At 58.6% G+C, this 10,403-nt stretch overlaps 2 protein-coding genes across 2 annotated transcripts in view; one reads left to right on the top strand and one right to left on the bottom strand.

The window, feature by feature from the left end:
* Nucleotides 1-4,012: 4,012 nt before the first annotated feature.
* On the bottom strand, nt 4,013-6,917 carry TMEM278 (transmembrane protein 278). The gene is made up of 2 exons (XM_040458404.1): nt 6,356-6,917; nt 4,013-5,389 (listed from the first exon to the last, which is right to left on the bottom strand). Exons 1-2 carry the CDS (start codon nt 6,698-6,700, stop codon nt 5,129-5,131), a joined length of 606 nt encoding a protein of 201 aa, XP_040314338.1. The 5' UTR covers nt 6,701-6,917; the 3' UTR covers nt 4,013-5,128.
* A 2,401-nt stretch (nt 6,918-9,318) lies between these two features.
* Nucleotides 9,319-10,403, top strand: part of ANKRD65 (ankyrin repeat domain 65) — a 3,431-nt gene continuing 2,346 nt past the window's right edge. The window contains exons 1-3 of the mRNA XM_040471503.1: nt 9,319-9,727; nt 9,886-10,106; nt 10,249-10,398. Coding sequence (XP_040327437.1) covers nt 9,674-9,727; nt 9,886-10,106; nt 10,249-10,398 — 425 coding nt within the window. The 5' untranslated portion in view covers nt 9,319-9,673. The remainder of the gene's footprint in view (nt 9,728-9,885; nt 10,107-10,248; nt 10,399-10,403) is intronic.

The following is a 10,403-nucleotide window of genomic DNA, read 5'->3' as shown; positions in this document are numbered from 1 at the left end:
CCAGTGGTGGTGGTGGGGGAGGGGGGTGGGTACTACGTGCTGCTGCTGCTTATGGGTTTGTATCTCACATATGCACCCATGCATGTGCCCACCAGAAACGGGAACAGGGGCTGCTGTCGTCCTGGAATGGGGGCGTGGGGCAAGCCTGAGGCCCCCAGACCCCGTCTTCAACAGTAAGTGGGGTAGAGGGAGGGGGAGCAAGAGCCCAGAAGTTCAGCTGCCCCACCCACACATTCTTCTCGACTTAACCTGCCTGTTTGTGGTCAGGGACATGCCGAGACTAAAGGATCAGTCCTGAGGGTCTGGAGGTCCTGTTGTCGCAATCCCTAGGAGCCCAGGCCTGCTCTCTGTGGCCCCAGGGCTGAACCCTACCCAGTCCCCCTGCTGGCAACCATGGGGCGTGCAGCCTGGGCATGGGGTGGGTACCACCCTCTCTGAGTTCACCCAGCAGGTGTGAGCTGGGGCAGCCACATGCCAGAGTCAGTACTGGGGACATGCAGGCACCCTGTCCTCCCAGGGCTGCCAGGCTGGAAGGGGGACAGGCAGTGGCATGCTGGCCCAAGATGCAGGCCTGCTTATTTTCCCTGTCAGGGTAGGGCCGTGTCAGACCACATGGACAGGAGCTACAGGGAGTGCCAAGACCCTGGGGCAGAAGCTGACTGGCGTGTGTCAGGGCAGTGAGGGGGCCTGGGGGGCAGAAAGGGTGGGGCAGGTTGTAGGGCTTGCATGGGGGAGGCAAGGGCCCATGGCACGTGCAGGGGCAAGGTTGATGCCAGGGGACTGATACGAGGCATCTAATGCCTTGGTGGCTGCCATCTCGGGTAGAGCCCAAAGGACAAGGGGCAGGAGGCAGAGAGGCAGGCAGGCATCCAGACTCCCAAGTTTTTAGCCTGTGCAGAGAGCCGCATGGTGTGCCCTTTCTGAGGTGGGACTCCAGCTTTGGTTCCCCCTGCTGGAAATGTCTGTATCAGGGAGGTGACCACCACAACCAGCCCCAGCCACAGGCAGAGTCCAGGCCAGTTTGGATTCGTGAGCAGAGAGTAGGGAGGGATGGACCAGGGTCAACACCTCGGTGGGGGCTCCCCGGTGGTCAGGGTAGGACCCAGGGGACAGAGTGAGGGAGCTTACCTCTCAGAGCCAGCACCAGGCACTATCTGTTGCCACCCAGCTCACCCACCCCAACACCCTTTGCTTACCCCACATCCCTGGATGGGGGATGGGGGATGGGGGCAGGGCTTACACCGGTTGTGTGGCTGGGGGGACTGAACCCGCCAACTCCCCCTGGACCCCTCCTAGCTGCCACCAGTGTCTGAAGGGGTGCCTGCAGACACCTGAGCTCCCAGGAAGAAACACTTTGTGACTGAATATATGACCTTGGGCAGGTCCGGGAACCTTACAGAGGCCGATCTCACCACCTGTGGGGATGGGACAATGTGCCCGCCTGGGGTAATAGGGGAAGCAGACAGAGGGATGCACACACCTGTACACAAACATGCGACGCGTGCACACACACTGGCACACAGACACGTGCACTGTGGAAACTCCCCCCCGCCGCCTGTAGCCAGGCACACTCTTACCAGGGCAGGGGCCTGGGCACCTGGGAAAAAAGTGTTGCCCAAAGTAGAGGTCTCTGCCTGGCCCACAAGTAACTCAGCGCCTCTGCCCTTGCCTTTCCAGACTGGCCCTCTAAAAACAGATCACAAGGCCCCTTCTGTTAACCTCCTACATCCCCTCACAGGGGCTCCTTTTGCGAGTGGGTGGGGTAGACCTGGGGCTGAGGCTGGTCATCCCTGGGGCCAGCTAGAGGCCATGCAGGACCTTGGGAGTAGGCCTGGGAAGCTGGGACACACCTTAGGAACCCTTCGGGCTTGGGCAGCTGAGCTCTCCATCAAGGCCTTCCCCCCCCCCCCCCCCCACCAGGCCCAGCTGTTGTTTTGATGACTCTGGGGCCAGGCGGATCCTCAGGAGAGTCTTCGTCTTCATAGCCTGGCCAGAGCCTGCCCAACCCTGGGCAGGAGGGGAAGGAAGGCGGACTTAGACCAGGGGAAGCTATCCTTGGGCGCTGGGCGGCCAGCCAGGCTCCTGTCTGACTGGGTGCAAACAATTGGAAAACCCCAAGAACTCCTGCGGGATCTGAGCCAGCCACACACCGGGCTCTGCTCAAGGCCATGGAATGAGCCCTGAGCCTGTAGCCTGAACCCTGATCTTTGGGTACATCTGAGTCCTGCCCCTGCTGGTCACACACAGAGCCCTGCTGGCAACACGGGATGCTAGATCCTTTAAAAGGCCTTTCAGGGGCGCCTGGGTGGCGCAGTCGGTTGGGCGTCCGACTTCAGCCAGGTCACGATCTCGCAGTCCGTGAGTTCGAGCCCCGCGTCAGGCTCTGGGCTGATGGCTCGTGAGCCTGGAGCCTGTTTCCGATTCTGTGTCTCCCTCTCTCTCTGCCCCTCCCCCGTTCATGCTCTGTCTCTCTCTGTCCCAAAAATAAATAAACGTTGAAAAAAAAATAATAGAATAAAATAAAAGGCCTTTCAGCTACCCCTAGAATCTGGACAAATTACAAGAAACACGGTTTTTTTTAAAGTAATATCTATGCCCAACACGGGGCTTGAACTCACAACCCCGAAATCAAGACTCACGTGCTCTATCAAATGAGCCAGCCGGGTGCCCCAAGAAACATTTTTAATACACTGCTGGGCTTACAAGGAAGTATCGATCTTCAAGGCTCCCCTCAGATTAAAAACACTAAAAATAAAGAAATAAATAAACAGAAGAGTAACGAGCAGAAACCCAGGATGATGAAAGGAAACAGATGGGAAAGCAGGGCGTCCCTGGACACAGGAAAGGAGGGCCGCGCGGGCAATTACGGAAACCTGCACAGGACCCTCACAGGGCCCAGAGGGCGCATGCCTCACAAAAGGAATCTCCTCTGGAGGGGTGTGTCCTCAGAATTTTCACAGGCATTGGTGCGCCCCGGGGTGGGGGTGGGGGGGAGGCTGTCGGTTGAGCATCCACTTCCTGCTCTGGTCTTGAGCTCACGGTTGGAGGGTTTGAGCCCTCTGCAGGGCTTTGCGCTGATAGAATGGAGCCTGCTTCAGATTCTGTCTCCCTCTCTCTCTCTGCCCCTCCCCCACTACCTCTCTCTTTCTCAAAAATAAATAAACAGGGTGCCTGGGTGGCTCAGTCCGTTGAGCATCTGACTCTAGATTTCGGCTCAGGTCATGATCTCATGATTCATGAGTTTAAATCCTGCATTGGGCTCTGTGCTGGCAGTGTGGAGCCTGCTTGGGATTCTCCCTTTCTCTCTCTCTTTGCCTCTCTCAAAGTAAATAAATAAACCTTTAAAAAAAAAAAAGACCACAACTTAAAATAAACAAACAAACAAACAAACAAACAAACAAACATTAAAAAAAACCACAAAGAGTCCGGGACGCCTGGGTTGCTCAGCTGAGTAAGCATCCAACTCTTGATTTCAGCTCAGGTTATGATCTCACAGCTTGTGAGTTCAAGCCCTGCATGGGGCTCTGTGCTGACAGCTCAGAGCCTGGAGCCTGCTTCGGATTCTGTGTCTCCCCTTCCTCTGTCCCTCCCCTGCCTGAGCTCTGTTCTTTCTCAAAAACAAACAAACATTAAAGAAAAAAAAAAAAAGAATTTTTACAGGTATGAGCTGACAGTTAAAAATGAGGATCCATTCAAAGAAACAATATGAGAATCAGCAGAAACAACAAATAACAGATTTGGACCCCCAAAAAGTAAGAAACTGGAATTGTTAGGTACAGAATATTTAAAAACTGTAGGGGCGCCTGGGTGGCGCAGTCGGTTAAGCGTCCGACTTCAGCCAGGTCACGATCTCGCGGTCCGTGAGTTCGAGCCCCGCGTCGGGCTCTGGGCTGATGGCTCAGAGCCTAGAGCCTGTTTCCGATTCTGTGTCTCCCTCTCTCTCTGCCCCTCCCCCGTTCATGCTCTGTCTCTCTCTGTCCCAAAAATAAATAAAAACGTTGAAAAAAAACATTTTAAAAACTGTATGTGAAATGTTCAAGAAATTGAAGCAAAGCTGGAATCCAAAAATTGAACATGCATGAAGATACCATAAAAAATGATGAGATTTGAATAAAAAAAGCAAGTATGACTTTTAGATATGATAATAAAATAACTTACGATTGAATGGATGAGTTGATGGGACACAAGCAGTGAATTAGTGAGCTGAAAGAAGATGAAGAAATCACCCAGAACGCAGCAGAGACAGGAGGTGGAGACAGAAAGAGAAGAACTGACATGGAAGGAGAAGGGAAAAGGTGAAGCCAGAAAGGTGTCCCCAGAAAGACTAGGTACAATGAACCAGGAGGCAGACTTGGAGACCTAGAAAACGGCTGAGAAGTCTCCAGAACTGATGAAAGATATGAATCTGTAGGAACAGGAAACACAGTGTATACCGAATGGACAAGTAAGAACATATCCACGACTAGAAACATGCTAATGCCAAAGATTGCAAAAGACAAAGACCTTAAAATTATCCAGAAAGAACAGACCGCTTTCTTAATCTGGCACCTATCTAAACGCTAACCCTGACCGCCATCTCAGGCTGAGCCCTGCAAGCCTTGGGGCTGCTGGCCATCGCTAAGCTTCTGGAACCGTGTTCTTGGGCCGGTTGTGGAAGCCTCCCAGGCAAGTCTCACCACTTCTGGAACCCTCTGGAGGCCCGCTGACCGACCAGACATGGGGCCCTAAGGGCTGCCCTTTGGGAGGGAGCAGGAGCCCAGGGCAGCCAGTGACAAAAGCCAGGAAGGCCACCTTTCTCTGAGCCCGGCCATGCGCCCCTTCTCTGGGAGGCATCTCCCTCCTCTCTCCAGGCTTCCCAGCCTCTCCGCGTCAGAGGGGACTGCGGGGGTGGGGACACCTTGGGGAAGGGCGGGCCTGGGTTCCGGGAAGTCAGGTGCCATCTCGCGGCCACTCGAAGCACTGCGCACGAAGCCCCGTGGTATGCCCGCGATTTCCGAGGATGGAACCTGGACGCAGACCCCGAGCTTGCCGGCCTGGGGCCGCCTTAATGAGGGTCACGGGGGGAGGAGTTCGGGTGCCTCGCGGGATTCGGAGGTCGTGTCCTTTGGAGAGACCTCTGGGCGGGGGGTCACACCCAGGCACAGAACTGCTCTTCCCCGTCGGTGTGGCGTCCCGCCCGCCCACGGTCGCTGGACCCCAGGTGGCGGCGGGATCCAGGGGTCCAAGCTGGGGGCGGTAGCAGCGGGCGGAGACGCCGGGCCAGGCGGGTGCGGGCGGCCGAGGCAAGCACGAGCAGCGGAGGCAGCGAAAGGAATCCGAGAACGATGAGCGCCGCGGCACCTCTGTCGGAGAGCAGTGCGCGGCACGCGGGGCGGGGCGCCGGGTGAACCTGGGGGCGGGGCGACCAGTCAAGCGGGGGCGGGGCCTGGGTACAGGTGGACGGGGCGGGGCGCGCCGTCCTTGGGGGCGGGGCCCGATAAACGACCTGGGGCGGGAGTAGGTGGACCCGCCGGGGGCCTGTCGTGGTCAGTGCGAACCAGAGGGGTGGGGCCTGGGAGCCTGGTCTGAGGTCTGGCGGAGTGGGGTGACTGGGGCTGGCTGTGGCCAGGCATTTTTGAGTCGAGAATGGGAGATCCAGGGCCCAAGCGGTAAGGGCTCAAATAGGAGTCTCTTGAGGGGAGGCTCAGAGACTTGCTCCCCGGTTGTCCCATCCCCACTTTCCTCCCTTCTCTGCTCTCCCATGGCTCTTCCCTGTGTTGGCATCTGACCTCGAGCCCCTACCCGTGCCTCTCACCAGCTGGTACCACCCTCTCTTCTGTGGCCCCGCGCTCAGTCCTCCGCCCCTGCTTCATGCCTACCGAAGGAGGACACCGAACCCATCTGCCTACATCCCCCTTCCTTAGACCAAGCCTTAGCCCATTGCGCATGGGGAAACCCAGCCCAGGGCAGGAGGGGTCTGTGAGTGGCTGGGGCGGTGGGTGGACTGGAGAACTTTGATGATATCTTCATCTTCTCTTCCTGGAACCCCTCCTCTTCCCACCATGCCCAGCTGTCCAGACCCTGGTGGCCCCTGGTACAAGGCTAGGAGGCCTCAGGGAAGGGGAGGGAACTGTCCCCTCCCATGACAAACAAAAGCCCTTCTTTTGCTGTGTGCGTCTCTGTGTGTGTGTGGGGGGGGGGGTTGGAAGAAGAAGGGGCTTTCCAGGGAAGGGCACATATGTCTCTGGGGACAAGGGGACCATGCTGGAAAGGGGCATATTCACCCACAGCCCCAGGGCCCTGCACTTCTGCAGGACCCCCCCGCTACCAAGGGCCCCAGCCAGCCCCCACCCTGCCCACGGAGGGCTTAGCTCACCCTCGAGTGGCACAGGAATCCCAGGTACACGATGGCAGCTGCTGGCAGAAGGGCCAGCAGGAACACGGTTGCAGGCAGCAGCAGGTGCAGCAGGAGTCCAGCCAGGGCCTGGCCAGGCAGCAGTAGGGTCCCAAGGCCTCGGACCACCAGGCCTACCCACTGTGGGGACATCAAGGCTGAGGCCTGGCCGTCAGGAACCCTTTCCGGCAGCATGGGGGCTGTGTCCGAAGTGCTGCCTCCCTCGTCCTCCTCCATTTCCTTCTCCTGTTCACTCATGCTCTCGCAGGCAACAGGCCTGGTGTGTGCACGGACGTAGTCAGACGGCAGGACTGAGGCCCCCAGCATCAGCCCTAAGCCCCCAGGTCAGACTCCCACCCAGACACCAGCAACCATAGCGGACCCAGCTGGAGGACAGCACCCCGGTCCAGGTAGGTCCAGCCCTGACCATCAGTCTCCAAGGCCACACCCCTGCCTCAGTTTTCCCCAATGCCAGGCTGGGCCTCTCTCTACCAGGCGACTACAGCTCCGGCTCTGGTCAGTGTCCCCAGCCAGCTCCTGTGTGTTCTGGGCAGGGCTTGCACAGCTGTCCTGGCACTGGGGCCCTCCTCCCTCCTGGTCCCGCCCGCTCCCTGCTTGGGGCTCCCCCCGCCCCCCCCCCCCCCCCCAGATTTCAGTTCACAGGTCTTGACTCTGACAACTGCCCCATCAGTTACTGCTGTGTACAGGTGGCCACCCACACCGCTTCCCAGCCTTAGTCCCTGCTGGTTGTCCTCATTGCCAAATGAGGTTGGCCTCTGTCAGCCTCAAGAAAACAGGGAAAACACCGGGTGCCCACACCACAGGGCTGTGGAGGAGGCATGTGGGCAATGCATGTAAAAAGGTGCTTGGTGTAGGACTCAGAACACAGTAGGTGCTCAATAACAGCATCCTTTGCGTTGGAGTCTCATCTATCCTGAAAACAGTGGGAGCACATATTCTGTTATTTCAATTGGGGGGAAGTATTCCCAGCTCCTCCGTAAACCCCAACTAATTTCCCCAAGTATTACTGAAATGCTCTTAACTCCTAGCAGAGCATTCAGCATATTAAACCCCACTTATGTAACTAGCTGATGTCTAACTAACGAGTAGGTTACCTGTGAGCCCAATGAACAAGGTGTGCCGCATCAGACGCGAACATTTCCCTTTCTCACCTTCTCCCACCGTTGGCTTCATCACGTCCAACGTTTCTTCTAACATTTTCCAGCGCATAGACTCCCTTCGGACACATGCGGACAGGGGAAGACGGCAGCGATTGGGCACCGCAGGTTTAAGGAATGCAAGCCTGAGACATGTCCCTGTGAGAAGGCTGCTTGAGGTTCCCTGCAGCGCATGCCAAGCCCTGTTGCCCAACACGCATGCGATTTCGTTATTTTCACTGGCACACACAGACCCAAACCTTACAGTAGCTGTTTTTTAATTCAGATAATGAATTTAGGGTAAAAAATGTTGCAAGTGATAATGTTCAGATGCAGAGTTCGGGTGGAGAGGGTACCTGCCTAATCTCTTAAGCCCCGTCCTTTGCTCGGGTCCCTCTTGCAGTCATTCGCTCACGCGGTAAAAACTCAACACTGGCTGAGCTTCCTCAGTGTACCAGGACTGCCCTAGGCTCTGCGGACGCGATGGTAAAGGCCAATGTGGGCCTCTGCCCTGTAGGGACGGCTCTGTGTGGGGTCCTGACGAGCCTGCACGAGTTCACAGCAGAATGAGCTGCAGTGCTCCGGACGGACCGGACGGTGGCAGAAGCCGGGAGGACCAGCCTCGCCGCTGGCTCCCACTGACTCCTGCCTTTGGGAAGGCAGTTTCTAGGCTCATCTGGCTCTCAGGAGGTATGTGGTTTTCCACCAGGCCTCCCAGGGTGCCGGGTAGCTCTTCAGCAACGGGGTGCCCATTCACCCCCTCACCCCACCCCATGCCATTTGTCAAGCTTTTGCTCTCTTGCTCTTGTGGACTACTCAGGTGGTAAACTGTCCTCATCCACCCGGAGCATGTTGCTTCCTTACTGGCTGAATCTGTCAGCCTGTGTGATGTGCCCAAACGGAGACTTCATTCTAGAAGAGGAAGGAAAACATTTAAAATAAAGTTAACACCTATTTTTGTGGAACGGTAAGTGCTAGGGACAAAATAAAACAGGGTCGAGCTTCTCCAAATCAGGGGTGAGGCTTGAGGGTTCTTTTGGGGAGGTGACATCTGTAGAGTGACTGAGGCTCAGCCGGTAAAGTCCATATGGCTTGGGGGTGAGATGGGGCCACTCAGCTCCTTGCCGAAGGCCCGCCCTTTTGGATCTGGACCAGGAAAGGCTTCTCTGTAGGGAGGTGGGGGAAGGGCCAAGGCTCTGCCGTGGGGGACAGGGCAGGGCCTTCAGGACACCTCATCCCTGGGAGTGTGTGCGTGGGGACGGGGAGAGAGTGGCCATCCCAAAGCTGTACTGCCTCCGGCTGGCAGCTGGACAGGGGAGGCTGCAGGAGCTGGCTATACCTCCTTCTGTCTGGGCTCTGGACAGGTGGCCTCGGACAGGGATCGGGGATGGTAAGGCATCCTCAGGCCAGGGCCCCAGAGTCAAGGCGACCGATCCTGGAGGCCTTACTCAGGCCCTCTACTGCAGCACCACTTTCTACCTTCTGGACTTGGCTCTTGGGAAAATCTCTTTGCCTGGGTCCCTCCTTCTGTCCGGGGGCTCTGCCCCTTCCCAGGACCCGAGGGATTCCTACTCCCCACAGCGTCAGCCAAGTTGCCTGGCATCCATGGTAAGTCTTCTATCCTGGCATGGCATCTGCGTGTGGGGGAAGGGTCCCACCTCACCCTGTCCCCCTCCCCAGCCTGGAATCAGGGGAGAGGCCAAGCTCCAGCCCCACAGGTGGCCGTCTTGGCCAGCGGTGAACAGGAGTGGAGGTGAGCAGCAGGGCCTGAGGGAGGGACCCAAGGAAAGGCGTGTGAGTGCCTCCCTGGGGGCCTGTCAGGGCACATCAGAGGCTGTGGGCATGTTTCTGCCTGCCTGGCCTTTGTCTCTGAGGAGGGAGCCCAGGCCAGGAGCCCTGGCGGTTGGCAGGGGAGGAAAGGTGCTGGGGCAGGGGCTGTTGCCAGCAGGCAGGGCTGGGCGTCCCCTTAAGTTGCTGGGTGAACAGGGTGGAGAAGTGGCCCTCAGCCTGGCCGGGAGGCAGCACTGCTAACCCCCACAGCTGCAGCTGCAGCCCTCTAGCTTCTGGAAGCAGACACCCCCGCCTCCACACTTCCAGGAGATTCAGGAGAGGGCCTCCAGGGCGTGGCTTGCCCAGGAACTGCATGGAGGGGATATCCAGCTGGAGGACAGGACCCCAGGGAGGACTCCCTCTAGGGGTAACTGGGAGCTGAACTCTTAAGAAGGCTAAGTGGTAGCCCGGTCCCCTGGGGAGATGGGGGGGGGGGGGTGCGGCAGTTCATATTGGCCTGGGGACATATGGGCTGGAGCTGGCCAGGGGCCTCCAGTATCCGTGAAGGATTCCTGTTCTTCTCAGATGGACTCCGGGAGCTCCCAGCCGGGGGAGCAGAACCCGACCGAGGCAGGGGCAGAGCGGGAACTGCGGTGGGTGGAGCTGAGCTCAGAGGAGGCCCTGGGAGCCCAGACAGAGGGGTCCAGCGCCCCACAAGCTTGGGGGCGCCTGCTGCAAGCCGTGTGGAGGGGTCACCCGGGCCTGGTGACAAAGCTCCTGCGTCAAGGGGCCAGTGTGGAGGAGAGGTGAGCCCCGGGGCCGCTCCGAGGATCTTTACCGGGGTGGAGGAGGTGGCAGGGGCCCCTTCACTGAGCGAGGGAGGCGGGGCGGCAAGGGCGCCTCTACCCGCAGGCCCGCCCTGGTCCACGCCACCCTCGCCGCCCGCAGGGACCGCGCAGGCAGGACCCCGCTCCACCTGGCCGTGCTGCGCGGCCACGTGCCCCTGGTGCGCCTGCTGCTGCAGCGCGGGGCCGCCGTGGGAGCCGCCGACCGCGCGGGGCGCACCCCGCTGCACGAGGCCGCCTGGCACGGCCACTCGCGGG

Source organism: Herpailurus yagouaroundi, unplaced genomic scaffold (genome assembly GCF_014898765.1).
Source record: "Herpailurus yagouaroundi ecotype Mexico unplaced genomic scaffold, PumYag 77, whole genome shotgun sequence".
In the NCBI taxonomy this organism is placed as follows: Eukaryota; Metazoa; Chordata; class Mammalia; order Carnivora; family Felidae; genus Herpailurus; species Herpailurus yagouaroundi.
Note: the sequence above shows the minus strand (reverse complement) of the source record. Positions and strands in the feature narration are given on the sequence as shown.

Bases quoted from the DNA above. Each gene is read 5' to 3' on its own strand.
- TMEM278 (XM_040458404.1), bottom strand. From the start codon at position 6,700: ATGCTGGGGGCCTCAGTCCTGCCGTCTGACTACGTCCGTGCACACACC. The intron at 5,390-6,355 runs GTGAGCTAAGCC...CCCCGCCCCCAG, and splicing joins GATTCCTGTGCCACTCGAGG to GTTCACCCGGCGCCCCGCCC.